General features: G+C 38.1%; 1 protein-coding gene across 1 annotated transcript; it reads right to left on the reverse strand.

Annotated features, from left to right (window-relative positions):
* Positions 1-548: 548 nt before the first annotated feature.
* On the reverse strand, positions 549-1,397 carry LOC111910683 (RING-H2 finger protein ATL8). Its single transcript, XM_023906515.3, has one exon. The coding sequence runs from the start codon at positions 1,300-1,302 to the stop codon at positions 733-735; it is 570 nt and encodes a 189-aa protein (XP_023762283.1). The 5' UTR covers positions 1,303-1,397; the 3' UTR covers positions 549-732.
* Between the last annotated feature and the right edge of the window lie 19,710 nt (positions 1,398-21,107).

A 21,107-nucleotide genomic window follows, 5' to 3' on the forward strand; every position in this document is an offset into this window, starting at 1 on the left:
TTATATAATAACATTAATTATTAATAATGTAAACTCATGCACCTTATTATTAAATTACATAACAAGTCAAACATTATATTTCTCTAAAAAAAATAATAACAGATTAGGTCTTTCCACTAGTATTTGTCTTATTGATGAAGTGGTGTAAAAGAATACACTTATATACACATGCAATATGAATGAGTGATTTTTATCAATCTTTTGCGTGTGGAGTGTGTCAATTTCACACATATACAAGATTCATCATTTTTGTGGATAAACAATTACCCTAAAATTATGCATCCATGAAGATTTCATTTCCCAAATTTGAACTGATTCGAGTTCTTGGTGAGCATTTTTCGATTTTAAAAGTATGTTTGATGCACATGCACTCAGCCACTCACTACAGTTTCATTGATCATTGGATCCCAATTTAATGGGATCAATCTTGTAATTGAAGCTCAATAATTTGTTGTTTTACAAAAAGGACAAAGAAAAGGAACAAACAGGAATGTCTGTCGAGTATAAACCAGAGAGAATATATCTTTACAGCATACAAACAAGTTGAATTGATTAAAATCATGAAGCTAATAAAATATCTCCTGTTTTTACAGTTTAAATTCACACATATTCAGATAAACTGTAGTTATATAGGATAATCATGTTTGTTTGAAGATGATTTCACCTAATTAATTACTGTACAATTCTAAACCTAACTACAAATTGAAATGAATCAAATCGGTAATTTTCAAGCTAGGGCAAAAACCTGTCGATTGAAGCAGTTGTTGATATATGATTCGCAGTCTGAGCTGCAGTGGATTCACCGCCGGGAACTTCACCGCATTTCTTACATCTCGGCGGAGCTACTAAGATCTGGCGACAAGACGGACACGAGGAATGAGATCCGAACCAAGTGTCAATGCACATGACATGAAAACCATGTCCGCACCTCGGCAACACTCTGATCTCGTCACCGGAGACAAATTCTGTCAAGCAGATAGCGCAGTCGGGGAATTTCTCCGCCATTGTTTCTGTGGAGTAGGTGAGCTTCGGGAGAGCTTTGAGGACTTTTTTCTTTAGACCTTTGTTTGCTGCCGCTGGTGGAGAGTGATCTGTACGACCGATAATGACTATGCCGGAGATCCGACGGATCCAGGTGCAGCGAGCGACTGCGACGAGACCGAGGACGCAGATTAGGGCACATAAAAGGGCGGCGAGGATGACGACAAAGTCGGAGTCGACATTGGTGGGGTCCTGCTGTTGCTCGGCGACGGCGGTGGTGGATGAATTTTGACCTCCGAGCATCCTGAAATGACGAGACATCTGTGTGTGTGTGTGTGTTTTTGTGTGTGTGTGTGTGTGTTGGTGGGTTGCTTTGGAGGAGTGGAAAGTATCTGAACACAGGGGAGGAGGGGAGCAAAGAGGTTTTATAGGGGATCAGTTGGCAACCGTTAAAACGTTATACGGATCATAAGTAATATACGTACACAAATTATAATTGGATAATGCAAAATATAAATAAACCAGTAATATAATTCTTTAATGTTTTTATTTTTTCAAATATTAAATAAAAATCAAAATAATCATTAATTTTGGCAGATCCTATGAAATAGCAACCTCATTTGGCATCCTATCTGCGAAATGGCTGCTATTAAAAGGCAATTTTTTTTATTTTATTGTTTTTTAGTAGATATATATACTAAAGTTTCAATGTTTTTATCGATTTAATAGTCTTAAATTAATTTTTTTTGACACTCAATTCTTAATTGTTGACATTTATTGACAAGATTGCCTCTTTTTTTGCAGGTACAGTCGGTTTACTTGGTGATGTGGCAACAAAAGCTTACGTTGACAACTGATTCATTAAATAAAAGGCTTATGCGGAGTTTTCGACCTTAGATAAGCACCAAACTTTCAATCCTTCATGAACCCTAGTCTCGTATTTCACAAATGAAAAGATGAGAATGCCGTCTTCTTTATCTGTTGGAAGCAGGGCTGTGACAAGGTTCAATCACCATCAAAGGACACATTGTAATTGTGGTGACCCCGTTGGAAGGTGGACTTCATGCAAAATATGAAATCCTAGAAGAAGATTCATTGGATGCCTAAATTATAGGGTTAGTTGTTAAATGTTGAAATTTTTCATCTTTTAGTTTCTTTTCTTTCTTTAATCTCGGGTTATCCATGATTCGAGTAAGGATTGCAAATTCTTTTGATTGGGTGGATCTTGTACTCCCTAATCAGTGGTACAAGGAATTTGCTCTTACAATTGCACAATGGATAGAACAGAGACGTAGAACAAATGGAAGAAGTAGTATTAGAAGTTGTTCCAGCTCAAGTATAAGGAGCAATAGGTTTTATTGTGATGCAAGGTGCAAGAGGTGGTGTTGTTGCAGTGCAAGGTGTATGAGGTGGTGTTTTTCTAGGGTGGCCCATGATGTGTTTTTTTTTGTTTGTATTTTAAGCTAATGTAAAGGCAATGTGGTCACTATGTACGATGATGTTGTTTCTTTTGCAATGAAATCACCATTTTGCTTATATTGTAATGCATTAGGATGAAATCAAAGTACAACCTACTATGAAACAAATATGAACAATAAAAGTGCCATTGACCAACGCTGATAGCACAACCAAATTTGAACTAAATATGACATTGACCAATTCTGACCATTGCTTAGTTACCAGTAAATGTCTACAAAATATGAACCAAAAGATGATATGCAACCATGTTTCCATAATATTAACCAAAAGATGATATGCACTGAATTGCTATACCCCTATCCTTAATATAAAGTAAATGCCTTATCTTGAGATCTTGATCCTCCATGAAGTTGCTTGGATGAGAGGACCCAAACCAGAATCCCTCTAATGGTATCACACCTAATGACACCAAAGAGTGGAATAAAAATAACTAGGAGAAACGTCAATTTCACAAACCCAAAGAGGGTTATAAATCATCCCTAAGAGGGGGATAAAGAAGGGTTGGTAAAAGTCCAAGCCTAGATGCAAGGAAGAATGAAACCCCTAAGGCCCTATTTATAGCCTTGGATCCCTTGCTAGGTTTTGTACTCCTTCCTACATGGGATAGGAGACAACCACAAAATTCACTCATTTTCCCATGTGAGATGGAGTGATTTTCATCCAACCCTAATTTCATAAGGGCTCTGGAACATTCCTGATTAACCAGCTATCGATTAATTAATATTCTACCATTTGATTAATTAAACTATTAATTAATTGCAAAAATATATTTTCAATTATTTTCTAATTAATTATTAACCATAATAAATAATAAACCAATATCTTCTTAATTTATTCTACTCAATTTAGGTCTTGAGGGCAACCTAAAAGGACCATGTTATTGTGAGAAATATTACCAATAGTTAATGACCTTGGACACTCCTTCCAACAATATGATTGTATGATTCTTTTATTTTGCTCGTTTGCTTACATAAATTTGGAATCACATATTGTTAAAATTAACAAAAGAAAACAAAGCTTTAATTAATTATAAAATTTGCTATGAATTTGAATGGTTTTCAAAAGAACTAGTTAAATTGTTTTAAAAAAACAAGAAAACAAAATCCCATTTTTACAAAAACATAAATCACATGTTACCCATAAAAAACACACATTTCTTTACAATCAGTTGACATGGGGTAGTGCATAGAGCCAACACTTAGTTCTTTATAGTTGAGGCCATGTGATACTCACGATTCTCGAGCATTAGTTGAGTCGAGGATCACATGGGTTTTGTATGGTTGATTTACCATCTAAATTCATGATACTTAACAAATTCAATCATGAATGTTAGATAAACATGGACTAGATTATACATGTTATTTCCATAAGTCTATATCTTGACAAATCTAGGAGTTTCGTAGAGATTGGAATTGGAAAACAGTTTGCCTGCATAAATAGCTTCTTGATGTGATTACAACTAATCATATCCATATATTTTGTAGTGAAATATGACTCCTAACCTTATTTAAATAATTTTAATATAATTGGGTAATTGTTTTTCTAAGGATTATATAAAACAAACTAGAATGTAACTTTATATTGAATAATGTCCACAAATGCAAAATTGCCCACTACAATTTTTACTAATACAAAAACCACCAGAATGGATAAGCTAATTAGAGCAACTCGAACTTAACTGAATTCGTGACTTGGAGTAGTATGTACAAAAAGAATGAATTTTCCCTGGATTAAGATCTTCCTTATGTTCCTCCAGCTATTACTGTTGGGTCTAAAATTATGGTTTATACTTTGCTTTTCTAAGCAATTAGGTTTTCAGTCCATGTGGTGTGTATGGTTAAACGTGTTCATGGCCCAATGGGTGTTTACGGCTGTGAACAGGTTCACAGTCATGAACCTATTCTATGCCCATGTGCAATATATAAATAGATGTAAAGGGTGAGGAGTGTATGTTGGATTCGGTACGACTAGAAGAGAGAGAGAGAGAGAGAGAGAGAGAGAGAGAGAGAGTGGTGCTAAGTGTGTGTGAATCTTGTAAGGAACATCATTCTAATCATCAAATCCTTCAAGATTCATCTTATTCTTCTTCTCCTTCTCCTTCTCTATTTTAATCTTGCATCATCCGATTGATTGGGATTCCGCACCATCAATCGGATCTGATTGATACATCGAGCGAATTTAGGACTTACAATTAGTATAAGAGTTTGGATTGTATCAATCAATTTGGCCAGATCTGGACCGTTTTTGATCTTTTTCTTGAAGGCTTTTTGCGTTTTTGGATAGTTCTTGGCAAAATCTTGGGGATGTATTCTTTGCATTTTTCCTAAAAATGAGTTTTGGAGCAAAAAGGGTGAAAACCGTCGTTTTTTTTTTTCATAAATGTTGAAGGGTTATCGGCCACTGTTGAAGGGTTCTCGGACTCGGAAGAAACGTTCTCGGCCCTGAGTCTAAAGAAGATTTCACGACCCAACTGTTCACGACCCAATCGTTTGCGGCCCTCGGAGAGTTCATGGTACAGCAGGTTCAGGACCCACTTTCTTGTTCAGTGGCCCACTTACTCGTTCAGTACGAGCCTCTTTCTCGTTCACTATTTTTATTCAAAAATAATTGGGGTGGAGGAGGATCGAACCCGGGTCCCCTGCATCTAAGTCCACCGCCTTACCTGTTGGACTAGCAAGCCATACGCTACTCTCCTTCCCAATTTAATTCAAAAGGACTCCCTGTTTCGGTTCCATTTTCGCAATATTAACACTTTTAATCCAAAAATCAATTTCGTTTTATTTTTAAATTTCATTTTCAACCAAAAATTTTAGTTTCTAAATTTTAACTTTTATTATTGACTTTTGACCTTAAAAATTGACTTTGACTTTCAAGGTTGACCTTTGACTTTAACTTTCAAAATTTAAAATTTAGCTTTTTGGTTTGACTTTTAAGTTTGACTTTTAGGTTTGATTTTTTAAATTTGACTTTTAAGGTTGACTTTTGAGTTTTTAGTCAAAGGGCATTTTTGGTAGAAATGAGTTCCTCAAGCATCCCGATCAATGAAGTTTCATGTACTCCATCATGTGAAGCTACAATTAAATTTCTTCGTAAACAAATCGATTTGCTAAAAAGGGAAAATGAGGACCTTAAATATGAAGGATATACTCTTAGGAAAGGTCAAAAACCCTTAAAAGAACAATTAGAGGCCAAAACAAAGGACTTCCAAAAACTTCAAGAAAAATATAGCAACAAATGTGTGAATTATAAATACTAATGAGAATAAATCTCTAGCTCGTTTAGATCTTTCACATGTATATTGATAAAGAACAAACAATTCAATCACAATGCGATTAAGAACACAATATGGAATCAATATGAAGCTTATGATTCAAATATAGTCACGCCTCAGCAGAGCTCGATAAATAACTTCCACTGTAGAGGCGAGCTAGGGTTTACAATACTTTTGATAAGAAAATTATGAAAGCGTTACAAACTAAGGATGCATGCATGCACCTTAAATACCAAAACCCTAGAGTAAAATAATGCACAATTGGACAGGCCCAAATCGGCTACAAAACTAGGCTAAGGACCGAGCCCATGACACAAAACTATACGCACCAACAATCTCCCCCTTTGCGTCAAATGAGGCGATAGATTACTTATGTTGAGTAGCCTACACTATCTTCACAACTTTGAACAGCTGAGGAATGATAGCAAGAAAAGTCTGCCAAAATTGAATATACCATCTCAGCATGTCAGTAAACAAATTCTTGTCGGTTGCAGAATTCTGATTACACCTTTGAATGATCTCCAAAATATGCTCCGAGCAAGTAGTTGAGAACAGGTGCTTATCACAAAGAGCAAAAAGACATTTTTGATTTTCACCCCTAACGAACATCACTGTATGAAATTGGGGGTCGATTTTACCCTTGACCATCACATTCACATTGCCAGTTTTCCCAATTGGTTTGATCATTGGTCTTGTGAAAGGCAGATGCGATCTCTTGATCCATTTTCGCTACTTCATGGATGTAGCAAACAAGCATTCGCTTGATATGGTCTATAATCGGCTGATACTCCTAAGGATTCGACAGCAGAATGTTGTTGAGGAGTATCCAGTCGTGTGGGTTATGGTTCGGTAGATCAGCCAGGGAGAAATTATGAACCGAGCCTTCAGAGCCTCGGGTCACTTTAAATTTGACGTTGAAAAATTTCCCGGCTAAATAAGGCTTCAGTACCTTGACAGTTGTAATCTTCTGTGAGCTCCATGTCAAGTACTGTGGCTGAGCGAATTCCAGATAAAACTCCAATAAATCCTGATCCACCTTCGGGTCTGGAAAGGGAATGCCAACGGTTAAGTTGAAGCAATGAAAAATAAATGTATTTCAAGTGATTTGCATATCAAATTGCACATCCTTCAAGTTTTCAAGGTCGAAAGCCCTTTGAATAGTAGAGTGAAGAGGCCATTCCATTGAGGAGGAAGGCAGGACTTCTTGAACCTTGTCACAGTGGTGAGGGTTTCAGTATACCCCATGTTGTAGAACATTGAGAAGAGCCGACCAGTGGCAATGGAATCAGGATTAACCATGGAGTCTTCATATACAAGCCCTAGAAGAGATCAAAAACGATTCTTGGAGATTGAAGCTTTTTGGTTAAGAATCTCGAAGAAAATTTTATCTGCCCCTTTGTCATACGTTGCAGTGGAGTAGATTTGAGAGAGACAGGACATTGGAACAACTTTGACTGTGGTTAGGGCTTTGACGAGTGTGGAATATTTCAGACATTCCACCAGTTGATACATGTATGTATCATAGAGAAAAGGTGAGAGATCGATCAACAGGTTCTGATTGGGCTTGATTGCAAGAAGAGTTGAGCGAGAAGTTGTTTCTTGAACTGAAGACGATTCTGCCACTGATGAAGCTTGTCGAGGAAGAAGATGAACAGTGAGAAATTGATCGCCTGCTTTTTCTCTAGAGAATTGAAGTGTGGTAAGGAATAGTCGCACATAAATTAGCCCTTATATACGATCCAGGAGAGAGAAAAATCGTAAGTGATGATTACTGAAATCTTGGAAACGACTCCTGAAAAGGCGTGATTTGACAACTTGCAACCCCGATAAAGTAGAGATGACGCATGATGACCGATTCAAATTGTGGCGCCTTCCAGACTTATCCATAAAATAAATCGTCAATCGTTTAAACTTCCTACTGAGTCATCAAATGAAACTTCAATAAAATTGCGATTTCCATAATAACTTAAACACGTTACACCAACCCATCGCTTTTTAATTTTGAAACAGTTTGCATGAACGCACAAAGAACTGAACAAAACCTTTTTGAGAATTTAGAAAGTGTGTGCATAAGTGTAAATAATAAAGAAATAAAGCAAACTATTTGTGGGAACTTGTGATGTCTGTTAAGACGTAAAGCGATTGATCCCGGGCACGAATCTCTTCCTTCAAAGTCAAGAGAGACTTCGAGGTGCTTGTGTGGCTTCCCGTTAAATAATGATCAAGTACTTGTTAAGAAGCATTGAAAGGCATCTTTTTAATTAAAGTTATAAAGTGTGTCTTTCACTTCACTTCATGATTTTGGTACTTGATATAAGACCGAAATAGAACGAAGTAATTGTGAGACCAATGTGACCTGTTAAACAAGTAGGTAGGAAACATATTTAGTGACTTGTTGACAATTGAGAAATCTCAAAGAAAAATATAACTGGATCCTTAGGGAAGAAAGGTCTTGGTTATAGACATTTTCAGAAGGATCGCTCAAAAGAAGAAGAGATTTCATTTATGAGAGCTAGACCATGGTAATGGTGCACCGTCAATTCATTAAGGGTTTTGAATTGTGGGTTTCACTTAGTACGTAGTGACACGAGACTAAGATCATTAAAACATATTTTTGTGTTACCATAAACCTCAGTGGTAAGTGCTGAGAGTCTCAAGGGTTACATTAGTGAGATGAAGTGTAATGAAGAAAAATGATATAGGTGGTGTAAGAAGCGAATGTACCTCTGCTATAAAAGAAGGACCAAACAGAAAACTCTAAACTCAATATGAGAAGAGTAAGGTAGCTCACGATTAGAGTGAATGTAATAGCCTAGTTTGGGAAAACATGATTTGTGTATGTCACATTATTAAGGCTTCACTCAAAATTTGTAGAGGCTTTGGTCAACATGCAGCAAAATGCATCTAGGGACACTTCACTAATTCATAGAAAAGAATTTATACTTGCTTGAGCTTCACCATTGAGAGTAGCATTTATACAAAGAAAAGCATGAGAAAAATGAAATAAAAGGAAAAATATTTTTATATTTTGTGAACATTTTTAATAAAACAAAAAAGAAAAATATTTTTGGATTTTATGAAAAGAATAAAAAAAATGAAAAAAAAACATAAAAAAGAGTATGGAAAAGAGTATACAAAAGAATATAATCAAAATCCCTATTAATGAAAACGAAGCGAATGAGTTCAGAAGGACCGAACCCGAAATAGACCGAGCGTTCGGTTCATTTCGGTTCCCGGGTGAACCGAACCCGAAATAGACCGAGCGTTCGCTCTATTTCGCTTCTTACCTTCGGTGAAGCGAAGGCAATTTTGGTACTGATTCTGCTTCCATCATTCCTAGGCCTTGTAAGATCTTGTTGAAATTTGCTTCAGGTAAAGCCTTAGTGAATATATCTGCTAGTTGATCAGTGGTTCTAACGAAATGAATTTCTATGTTACCATCTTCCACATGATCTTTGATGAAGTGATACTGCAGTGCTATGTGTTTTGTCTTAGAGTGTTGCACTGGGTTATGAAAAATCCTAATTGCACTTTTAGAGTCGCAATATAGTGGGATTTTCTTCATGTTCAGCCCATAGTCCCTAAGCTGACTCTGTATCCAAACAACCTAAGATGTGTATGAGGCGGCGGCTATATATCTAGCTTCAGCCTTGGAGAGAGAAACACATGTTTGTTTCTTTGATTGCCAGCTAACCAATTTACCATCAAGAAAATGGCATCCTCCAGTAGTGCTTTTACAATCCAATCCACAACCGCCTAAGTCAGCATTTGAGAACGCTTGGACAAAGAAACCTGAGTTGGTTGGATACCATAGACCGAGAGAGGAAGTTTGCTTCAGATAGCGAAAGATGTTTTTCATGGCTAGCATGTGAGGTTCGCGTGGGTTAGCTTGGAATCGGGCAGAATAGCAGACTGAGAACATGATGTCTGGCCTGCTGGCTGTGAGATGCATCAGTGACCCAATCATCTGACGATACAACGTTATGTCAGCGGCTGGCTTTTCCAAAGATGGTGTAAGCTTAGTCCTAAAAGGCATAGGAACTTTCACTTTGGAGTCTCCCATCATGCCAAACTTGGCAATCAATGTCTTTGTATATGCCTCCTGATTGATAAAAATGCCTTCGAGTCCCTGTCTAATATTTAAGCCAAGGAAAAAGTTAATTGGACCTATTGAGCTCATCTCAAATTTAGTTTCCATCAACTTTATGAATTCAGCTGTTAAGCTAGGATTTGTGGAGCTGAAGATGATGTCATAGACATAAATTTGGACTATCATAAAGTGGTTACCCTCTCTCTTACGAAAGAAGGTTGGATCAACCGAACCTTGTTTAAATTTGGACATTTTTAAGAATCGAGTAAGAGTTTCATACCATGCTCTGGGAGCCTGCTTCAGGCCATATACCGCTTTGTCTAGAACGTAGTAGTGATCTGGATACTTCTCCTTCACGAAGCCTGGTGGTTGCTCAATGTACACAGTTTCTTCAAGTTCTCCGTTAAGAAAGGCACACTTTACGTCCATTTGATAGACTTCAAAGTTTTTGTGTGCAACATAAGCAAGAAAGATTCGAACTAACTCTAATATTGCAACTGGAGCGAAGGTCTCTTCAAAATATATACCTTCCTCTTGGTAGTATCCTTTTACAACCAACCGGGCCTTATTACAAATCACATACCCCTCCTTATCCATCTTATTTCTGAATACCCATTTGAGACCGACAACCGAAGCATCCTTTGGAGTTGGAATTAAATGTCATACTTTGTTTCTTTCAAACTCATTCAGCTCGTCTTGCATGGCTTGAACCCAATCAGAATGGTCAAGAGTTGAATTCACGGTCTTCGGTTCAACTTTGGAGACAAAATAGTTGAACATGCAAAATTCTACTTGAGAGAATAGTGCAACTTGTTTCGCTTTAATCTATGATTGAGTTAATACCTTTTCTGAAGATTCCCCAATGATTTGACTTTGAGGATGGTCTTTGGTCCATTTAATGAGAGGAGGGTAATTTGGATCACAAGATGGATCTAGTTCTACATTGACTTGTTCTTCCAATTCTGATTGTGTATCATCATCATTGACATTTGTATTCTCCCCCTCGAATGATGACACTTTTTCAATTTCTGGATCAGAACGTTCCCCTTCGTTTGGACTTTCGGTTAAGCTAGATGATTGTGACGATGAATTCTCCCCCTGAATTGATTAATCATGATCATTTGGTAGAGAGGAACCCTCCCCTTGTATAGAAGAATAGTCACCAAAAGGTTCGCTTGAGTCAGGCCTTTTGCTTGCCTTTGGTTGTTGAGCTGCCATCTTCTGTGCAGCATCATCAATGATTTGCTTCAAACTGTCGACTTTGTTATCTTCAACCTTGGATTCAGAATCGATAGCTTTTTCAAGTTCATCAAAGAGAAGCATATATTGCTCGAAAAGATTTGAGATAGGCACAGTGACTTGACTAGACTTTGGAAAAATTTCCTGCATTGCACCTTCAGGTGTCTTCAACTTCTTGACATAAGTGTCATCGAAAGTGACATAGTCTGTCTCTTCAATCTTCTTTAAGCGTTTATTCAGAACTCTATATGCCTTAGAGTGCAAAGAGTAGCCCAAAAGATCCCTTCATCGGCCTTAGCATCAAACTTGTTTTGATTCTCCTTTGAGTTGAAGACGAAGCATCTTGAACCGAACACGTGAAAGAACTTCACATTAGGGTTGCGGTTGTTCAAGATCTCGTAAGGAGTGATAGATAATCACTTGTTTAGATATGTTCTGTTCTAAGTGTAACATGCAGCAGCAATAACATTGGCCCAGAAATATAGAGGCAAGGAAGCGAAGCTTAGCATAGTTCGAGCCGCTTCGCATAGAGATCGGTTTCGCCTTTCGACGATTCCATTATGCTGTGGAGTATATGGAGCAGAGAAATTGTGATTAGTTCCCTTCTCAGCCAGAAAGTCTTCGAAATCCTTGTTCTTGAATTCCAAGCCGTTGTCGCTTCTTACGTTACGAACCACTTTTCGCAGTTGAACCTCTATCCGCTTTATGAAGAGCTTGAGCTTAGGAGTTGCCTTTGATTTTTTCTTCAAGAAAAATACCCATGTGAAGCGAGAGAAGTCATCTTCTATGACAAGAATGTACTTGTTCCCACGAATGCTTTCGATAGAGGATGGACCACATAGATCGATATGTAACAAATCCAATGGTTCTATCACCTTTGTGTTGATAATAGAAGGATGACTTAGTCGACTTTGCTTTCCCATTTCACAAGCTGCACATAGATGTTCTTTGTCGAATTTGAGAACTGGAAGACCTCTAACATGATCTCCTAATACCAACTTGTTGATATCCTTGAAATTGAGATGAGAGAGCCTTCTATGCCATAAGTAGCTTTCGTCTGAGTGAGCCTTTGTTAGCAGGCTACCAGTTTCCCTCAAATTGGATTGAGATTCAAAGGGTACATTTCTCACTTTCGCTTCGACTTCAACAGTATGTTATTTGACTTCTTTTCGACTATCTCTGAGCCTTCATCATCAAACGAGACCTTCAATCCGGTTCCAACGACTAGCTGTGATACACTTATGAGGTTATGCTGCAATCCTTCAACGTATGCGACATTTCTTATTGAGAAATCACCATTCATAATCATTCCATAGCCTTTGATAGTTCCAAATGAATTGTTGCCATACCTCACTGTTCCACCATCCTTGAGAGACCGAAACTCCCTCAGTTCTTCCTTTCGTCCTGTCATGTGACTCGAGCAGCCACTATCAATGTACCATTCTTCGTCAAACTGCTCGTCACGTATAACCTGCAAAATATCAAGCAGATTTAGGAACCCAAAGTTTCTTGGGTCCTTGTGAGCCTTTTACAGGACAGGGAATAGTAAGTGAAACATCAACTGTCACACCCCAAAACCAAGGATGGTGGAAACGTCCGGGGGTGGAGGACTTCATGTATAGCATCATAACAACAATTGCAATAGTGATTTAAGCTAACACAACCAACATATATATAATTGAAAGAGTTACATCATTGTATGAATTACATGTTTCCAAATCAATTACAATATGTTGACAAAATGTGAAATGTTTGACGCCTTAACGTCCCATCCTCAAAAGCACTTGGTTACCTGTTTAGTGATTTCCTGAGAATACAAGCTGTTTGAAAAAGTGTCAACACAAAGGTTGGTGAGTTCATAAGTTTTTGTTTTGAACTGATAAAAGCCTCGTTCCTTGTAAAAGTATTGTTTGTTCCAGAAAAATCCAATATTTTCCTTAAAATGTGAAATGTAGTCTTACATCCAAAGACCGAAATGTATAAGTAACTTTCCTTACATATAGTAAATAATGCAAGTTTAAATCGACATAAACTCGGTTGATTTCTAGGAAATCCCCGTAAATCCTATGTTTGTTAATACTTCATGTGAGTTATTATAACCATGCTATGACCTAGATGGCCTGAAACGACGTTCTTCAGGCGTCTGAAATGTTATGACATTTGTCACCCCATACCTGCCGGTCTAGCTGTTGCATGCAGCTAAGGTGTGGGTTTGTCAAACCCAATATAGATCTATATACAACTATCATGCTCTCCCTCCAGGAGACTCTGGTTACAATGCAGGACTTATTGGTAAAGTGAAGCGAATGTCTCACAAAAGTCATTAACGAATTTACGTGTAATGTAATGAAAATCCCGTTTTGTATAAATGTACCCTTTTTGTAATGAGTGGGTTACGTAATGTATCATAAACTATACCTATTATAGTTTTTCAAAACATGGGTAGTAGTAATAATGTACATAAACTATACTTAACATAGTTTATCCAAATGTTTGTATGTAATGGATGTACTTTGATTATAACAATTTGTTATTTTCTATGATTTATATAGTAAAGATCCATTTGTTAACTGATGTATGTCTATATACTAAGACAAATGTCATATTTTGCAATAACAATTAATCACATAAAGGTATACACCTTGCTCAACATGTTACAAGGTGAAATGAAATTGATAGCATTTTTCTGTTGTTAACATTTTCTATTACTGTTCTTAGAAAATTTGTAGAAAAATCATCAAAAGTCTAAATCAGAATCCGTAAATACTGAGAGTTTGGAAAAGGAGTCTAGTTTTTTCAAAAATTTTCTCATGATTTATAGTGACCTCCAACTTAGGTGAAAAGTCCATGTTCACAGACTGGTCCGGATTGGCCCTTGAAATGATAGGCAGTTTTGTAAAAATCACCATAAATTGTAAAAAAATAGTATGGTGATGTGCAAGTAGCCATTTTAAATCTAAGAACTTTAACTTCATGAACTTAATATAGTTTTGAAAACTAAAATGTTTAGGTTGACCAAAACAGTCCGTGAATGGAGTTAAACTTTTCTGATGAAAGCTGTTGGATAAGTTTAGTTATGTTCTTGGTGTTTTAACTTGTATTCCCCCCCTTAAAACTTAAGAAAAGATGATAATGTAGGGGTATGAACTCACCTTAAATGGTTTCAGTAGATGAGTGTTGGAGATGAGAAGTGTTCAACTCAAGAACACTTGAAGATGCCTAGAAGATTTTCGAGAATCTAACACCAAAGTGATGGAATTTGTGTAAGCAATCTATGATTGGAGTAGAATGAAGTGTAATTATCACAAGGAGGATGAATTATACTTACCAAGAGTTTAAGAAAGCTTGATGATCAGCCTTGGAATCTCGATATTGAGGGAGAAAGATTGAGAGAAAAGTTGAGTTTGATCTTTAGTGAAATGAGAGCAAGTGAGTGAGAATGAGGAGAGAGGATGAGTTGTTCCAGCTCTTAGGACATAGGAGAGGCTTTAAATTGAGTGGGAAAGGACTATGAAGTGACTAGGGATGTTGGGGATGACAATGGTTGGTCATGGAGTGGGTATGGGGGTGGTAGCTTGTGTCAAACCTTATGGAAGAGTCAACACTCCACCACAAAATCTTATTTAATGGATTTTATTCTTAAATAAGGATTTCCTTAAAAATATGCTAAATTTATGAATATTTGGGACCTTATATGTCAAAATATAAGTTTGGGTGAAAATCCCCCGTTAAAATAATTAAAAACGGGCTTAAAACGGAGTCGGGGTCGAAAACCGGGTAGAAAAGAGGTGAATCCGAAGTCTGGTGAGGGTTGGGTCATCAGCAGCCTAAATCCGGAGTGGCATTGGTTGCATGACTGCGGTCCGAGGAGAAGAGAGGGTACGGTCCGAGTTGCTACCGCAGGCGACTTCGTCCGAAGGATGACCGAAGGCGAGGTGGTTGCGGGCTTGACGGTTGCGGCTCTAGGCTTCGGCTCAGTGGCTGCGGCTGGATGTGTGTGGCTACCCAAGGGCCTCGGTTCAGGCTGCTTCTGGTCCAAGAGGGTTCGGCCCTAAGAGGCTTCGATCCTATAAAGGGGGTTTCAGGTCTTTTAGGGTATTTTACTCGTTCTAACCTCGTTTTTAGCGATTTTTGACCCGGTTAAGGGTCGGGATGGCCCATATGATTAAAATAAATCAAAATGGGTTTTGAGAGAGATTTGGGAGAGATTCCACATTCTTGGAGAGATTTGGGAGAGATTTGACATACTTGGAAAGATTTCACATACTTGGAGAGATTTGGGAGAGATTTAAGATACTTGGAGAGATTTCACATACGGAGAGAGATTTGAGAGAGATTCCACATTCTTGGAGAGATTTGGGAGAGATTTGATAATAGAGTGAAAGAGATTAAGAGAGGCTTCCTTTGAGAACTTTTTGAGTGTTTGGCTTCGCAACGCAAGGTCCGCAAGCCCCGTTAAGCCATGTTTAAGAATCTTACACACTCCAGATGAGTATGCAACGTTGTTTTATCGGTTTGGTTCATTGTTTAGCACTATCAAGGCTAAGGAAAATTAAACACAACAATTTTCCAAATGAGGTTCTCTCATTAAAATAGCGAGTTGTACAGTAATTACATAACGTAAACCCTAATATACAAGGGTTAATTGAGTCGACCGGTTTGACTCGTTGACTTTGTTTGACTTTGACTTGACCCGGAATTGACTATTGTCACATAAACCATGTAAGTTCTTTTTATTAGAGTTGTTTCATCTTTTCTCTTTATTGTAAAAACTTTGATTTTGTTTGACTTAGATTCATTTGAATTAGACATAGGATTTGGAATTTTGACGTCTGCATGCTTTTGGATCTCTTTCGGGCATTTGTTATCTTCTGGAAAGAGCTTTCCTTTTCCCTTTGAATCTTTTGAGGAATAAGACTTAGAATGAGAATGAGAAGAATAAGGTTTAGAAGCGTTATTAGAGCGTTGATTATTGCTCTTCCTTGGTTGAGAACAGGGACATTCTTCCCTTCGGTTCTTCTGATTGAGCCTGGTACTGAACCCATCCTTTCGGCTGCTATTATATTGAGGACCGAAACCTTTCTTTCGGTTGCTTACCTGCTATGGACCGAAACCCTCCTTTCGGTTGCTTTCATGCCGTGGACCAAAACCTTCCTTTCGATTGCTTTCATGCCAAGGACTGAAGCTTTCCTTTCGGTTGCTTCCTGGTTCTCCTTGTGACTTATGTGTGTTTTCATACCTTACGTAATGAGGATCCTGAGATCGCCAAAACTGTTTTCTTTCTGAGAGATTCTTCTTGTATCTCAGATTACGTTGGTGTTTTCGTTCTGCCACTTGTTTTGGATTTTTATGAATATTAGCCTTTCTCTTTGGTACTTGAGCATAACTTTCGCTCTTTGACGAACACGTCTCACTGGATGTTATCACTGGTTCGCCCGAAGATGTTTTGGTTCCACTTGTGCTTGGAACATTATATCTTGTAGGTTCATTAAGCAGTTCCGGCACATACCTACCTTTCACTCTCTATGAGGTTTTCTGAGATAGGCCTTTTGTTTCATCAGCGTTATCTATTGGTGCTGACCAGAAGAACTCCTCACATCCATTTGCATTATCTTCTTCTACCATTGTTGTCAGTTCTGCTATTTGTTGAGGAGTGACTCCTTAAACTGTGTAGACTGTATTTGGAGTGGTTTGAACCTTTTGATATACAACAACTCTTGCCTTGAGAATTTTGGTCTTGTCTATTGATGAGCGAGTGAACTCAACGGAGTTTTCAGAGATCAGATTTTTGTTAGGTTTGGGTTCGCTTTTGACAAATTTTGAACAGTCCATCACGTCCTCTACAGAGATTTCACTCATGTCATCATCCTCATTAAGTTCAGATTCATTTTCAACATCAATTTTATTTTCTGAACTTAATTTGGCATTCAAGGAGTCAAATTTCTGTACATTTTCAGTTCTTAATTTAAATTTATCATTTTCATCTAACAGATTTTTAAGCATGTCCTTATGGTCTTTTGACTTTATGTAGGACTCTATTTTGTCAAGACCAATTTTGTAGGCAGGAGAGATTTCTTCAGAAGATACAACATTTTCATAGTTGTAAGCTTCAACATCGACTTCATCCTCCTTTAACTCAAGGAAGGGTAAAATCATGCGATGAATCTTCTTTCCTATTTCACAATCGAGATGCAATTGAGTGATATTAAAATAAAGTCTTTTAGCAATCAAACAAAAAATGTTTCACTGTTTTAAAAGCTTAAGATTGTCTCGTTGCAAATAGATTGACTCATCCCTAGACCTAATTAACTCTTTCTCCTTCTGCTTAATCCACATCCTCCTCTCCCCACTCTTCGACGATATCCTACTAATTAGATCCGTCAGGTTAGAGTTTGTGACACGAGTTTGGGTAATACTACTACTTATACTAGAAAATTTAGATTTTAAGCTATTCAGTTCCTTTTCATAGTTGGTCATAGGTATTTTAAGAGAAGCAAGAAGTGATGTCCCAACCTTGCAGGAGGTCAAGTCCTGGCTTTGGAAATGTTTCACTATGAAGGACCTCAGAGAGGCTGCTTATATTTTGCGAATAAGGATAGTAAGAAACAGGGAAAAGAGACTGATAGGACTTAGTGAGGATACATACTTGGATAAGGTACTAAAGCGTTTTAGTATGAAAATTTTCAAGAAAGGGGAGTTGCCAATCCAAAGCAATACCAAGCTGAGTAAGACTCAAAGCCCGAGTACAGAGGCAGAGATAGTTGATATGAGTCGAGTACCTTACACTTCTGCAGTAGGCTCTATCATGTACGCTATGAATTGTACTCGCCCTGATGTGGCCTTCGCTTTGAGCATGGTCAGCAGATATCAAGGGAATCCTGTTAGAGCTCATTGGATTGCAGTTAAGAATATTCTTAAGTACCTACAAAGGACCAAGGAATGGTTTCTAGTCATCGGTGGGAGTGATGACTTAAGGGTACAAGGGTATAGTGATGCTAGTTTTCAGACGGATCGAGATAGTTACCGATCGCAGTCGGGCTGGGTCTTTACCCTAAAGGGAGGAGCAGTGACTTGGAAAAGTTCCAAGTAGGAGACCGTAGCTGATTCAACATGCGAATCAGAGTACATTGCGGCGAGTGAATCGTCAAAGGAGGCTATATGGTTAAAGAACTTCATTGGATACCTTGGAGTTATACTATCCATAAAGGAGCCGATGGAAATTTTCTGTGATAATGAAGGAGTGGTTGCCTTAACCAAGGAACCGAGAGATCATGGTAGATCTCGACATATCGATAGAAAATACCACTTTATCAGACAGCGGGTAGAAGAAGGACTCCTCGTTGTGAAGAGGATATCGTTAGAAGAAAACTCGGCAGATCCTCTTACGAAGGGACTAAGTAGGGTCAAACACTTGCAGCACGCTAGGAGAATTGGGCTGAAGGATGATATAAGTTTGGATTAGATAGATAAGAAACGTGTAATAGATATTTTGTACTTGACATTTTGATGAATAAATAAAGTTGTGTTATTTATGAGTAAAGCTACTATCTTGTGTTGGTTATTTATCTATTGTTTCAATTTTGCATGTTTTGACTTCCTGAATAATAAGAATTTTCGAACAGTCCACAGTCGTTCATATTTTGGAAGTAGGTGTGAATGAAGACTGTCATGAATTGTTTGTAGATTGTCTAAAAGGTTTTGGGCATAGCAAAGGTTTGCTGCAAAGTTCATGAGTGCTTATGAATATGATTTAAGCATTGGAATAAACCCACGTTTGTTGGTATCAGTTCGTGGTGTTTTACCTAAAGTGATCGCAAAGCGATAATATCATATAGTCTTAAAACTTAGAGATATGGTTATTGTTTACTGATTGGTTATGCATTGATGATGTGTAGATGCATTAGTAACTTGATGTTATAAAACACATTATTGTGCATGATTTAATTGATAAACAATAGTTGCATATGAGTCGAAGTGAATCTGTTCCTTTTATTCTATGAGAATAAAGGTGATAACTTGGCCACTTGATGATTTGGTTTGACTTATATGCCGGGCCCGGTCAGAATGGAGTTGATGTGTTCAACTAAATTCTATGTCGAACAAATCAGAGATCGAGAAACAAGTGTTGGACAATAAGTATTGTCAGCATAATATCTAGAACAGAGGATTATATGATCCCTTATCTGAAGGACGAGTTACTGATCAGAGTTGACAGTAATGTGTAAGAGCTACGATTGGTAATTGGATCCTGAAGTCATATGTGGGATATAGTTACTAGAATAATCCAAGTGGGAGACTGTTAGATTAGTGTTTAAGTCCGTAACTATATTTGGTATGTACTTAACCCGGTCATGCATGGTCCTTTTGGGTTGCCTTCACCAGAGCAACTTGACAAGTTAATTTAAGGAGAAAGAGGATATTATGATTTATTAATATATTATAAGATTAATATATTAAAAGAAATCATATTATTTAATTAATATTGGTCATAAATTAATTAGGAATTAATTTGGTGACTAAAAGAAATTAATTAAATAAAAGGGTATAAAGTGTCAAATATATGATAGTTAGGTTTTGGGCTAAGGAAACCTAATAGACTAAGGGGGAACGAAATTATGATGAAGGGTCATCATATTTTCGTCCAAGGGCCTTATTCCAGAAGGTTCCTTGGGCTGCTTGATGGCTAAGTTATCCATTAGGGTTTTGACTGAAACCATAGCATCCAGCAGTATAAATAGAGACCCCTAGCTCCCGAATTCGGCCACATGCTTCCAAGGAAACCCTAGGGCCGAATTTAGCATCCTCCCACCTCTCTCATATAGTTGCCTTCTTGCTTGTGGTGTTTGTAAGCCATTAGAGGAGTTACAATTGTGACTCTAAGCTCCAAGAAAGAAGAATCAAGCTTCCATTAAAGAGGGCCCTCCTTGTCCTACAATATGAGGCGGACATGGAGATGAAAAAGGCCCGATATCATGAGATGTTGTGGAGTGACATCTTCCAGTTTGTGATCCGATCCATCTTCAAGACACTGGAAGATATGATAGCAAGGTCTCTAGAGAGGGAGTTAGATTTAGAGATGGAGAGGAAGAGGAAGCCAGAGGGAGTTCAGACAGGGTGTTCAGGAAAGAAGCCCAAGGTATCAGATCAAAGATCTCGGAGCCAAGAGAGCCACGGTCGTTGCGGCAAATGTGGCAGGATGCACGAGGGAGCGTGCAAGGCAGGGAGTTCGGGTTGTTATAAGTGTGGTCGAACGGGTCACATGAGCCGAGATTGTACAGCTTCTACCACCACTACACCAACATCAGATCTTATTTGCTTTCAGTGCAATCAGATGGGACACAAGTGGTCCCAGTGCCCGAGCTTAGCAGCAGCAAGGAAGGTGGTAGCACCTTCTCCTGAATCATTGAGGATTACAGATAGCCGTCAGGGTCGGGCTGAGGTGCCTACGACACAGAGCAGGGCTTTTCAGCTTACTGCAGAGGAGGCACGAGCAGCTCTTGACGTGGTGACGGGTATGTATTTTCCTCTTATCTCTGTATTTTGATATTGTTTATTTCTCATTGTTTATGTATTTGTGTATATGGTCATTCTTAGTGAACGACATTTCAGCTATGGTATTATTTGATTCGGGGGCTACCCGATATTTTCTGTCGCTCGCACTTAGCAAGCGATTTAGTAGAGTTCCAAGGGAGCTGGATTGCCCACTCGACGTTGAGATAGATGATGACAGGACCGTCAGGGACACGAGAGTTCATAGAGGATGTACTTTGTGGTTATTTGATGAGCGGTTCTTAGTGGATTTGGTTCCTATTCCCCTTCGAGGGAATAAAGTTATAGTAGGTATAGACTGGTTGAGCCCCAATGGGGCAGTCATAGATTGTGAGCAGCATCTGGTAAGAGTTTGCACTCCTAGTGGGGGACAGTTAGTGATTCAGTGCGAGAGGCCACAACGCGGACCAGTTTTCTGTTATACAATGAGAGCGAAACATCACATTCAGCATGGCTGTGTGGGATATGTTGCGTATGTCATGGATACCTGGGATAAGG

Source organism: Lactuca sativa, chromosome 4 (assembly GCF_002870075.4).
Source record: "Lactuca sativa cultivar Salinas chromosome 4, Lsat_Salinas_v11, whole genome shotgun sequence".
Classification (NCBI taxonomy): Eukaryota; Viridiplantae; Streptophyta; class Magnoliopsida; order Asterales; family Asteraceae; genus Lactuca; species Lactuca sativa.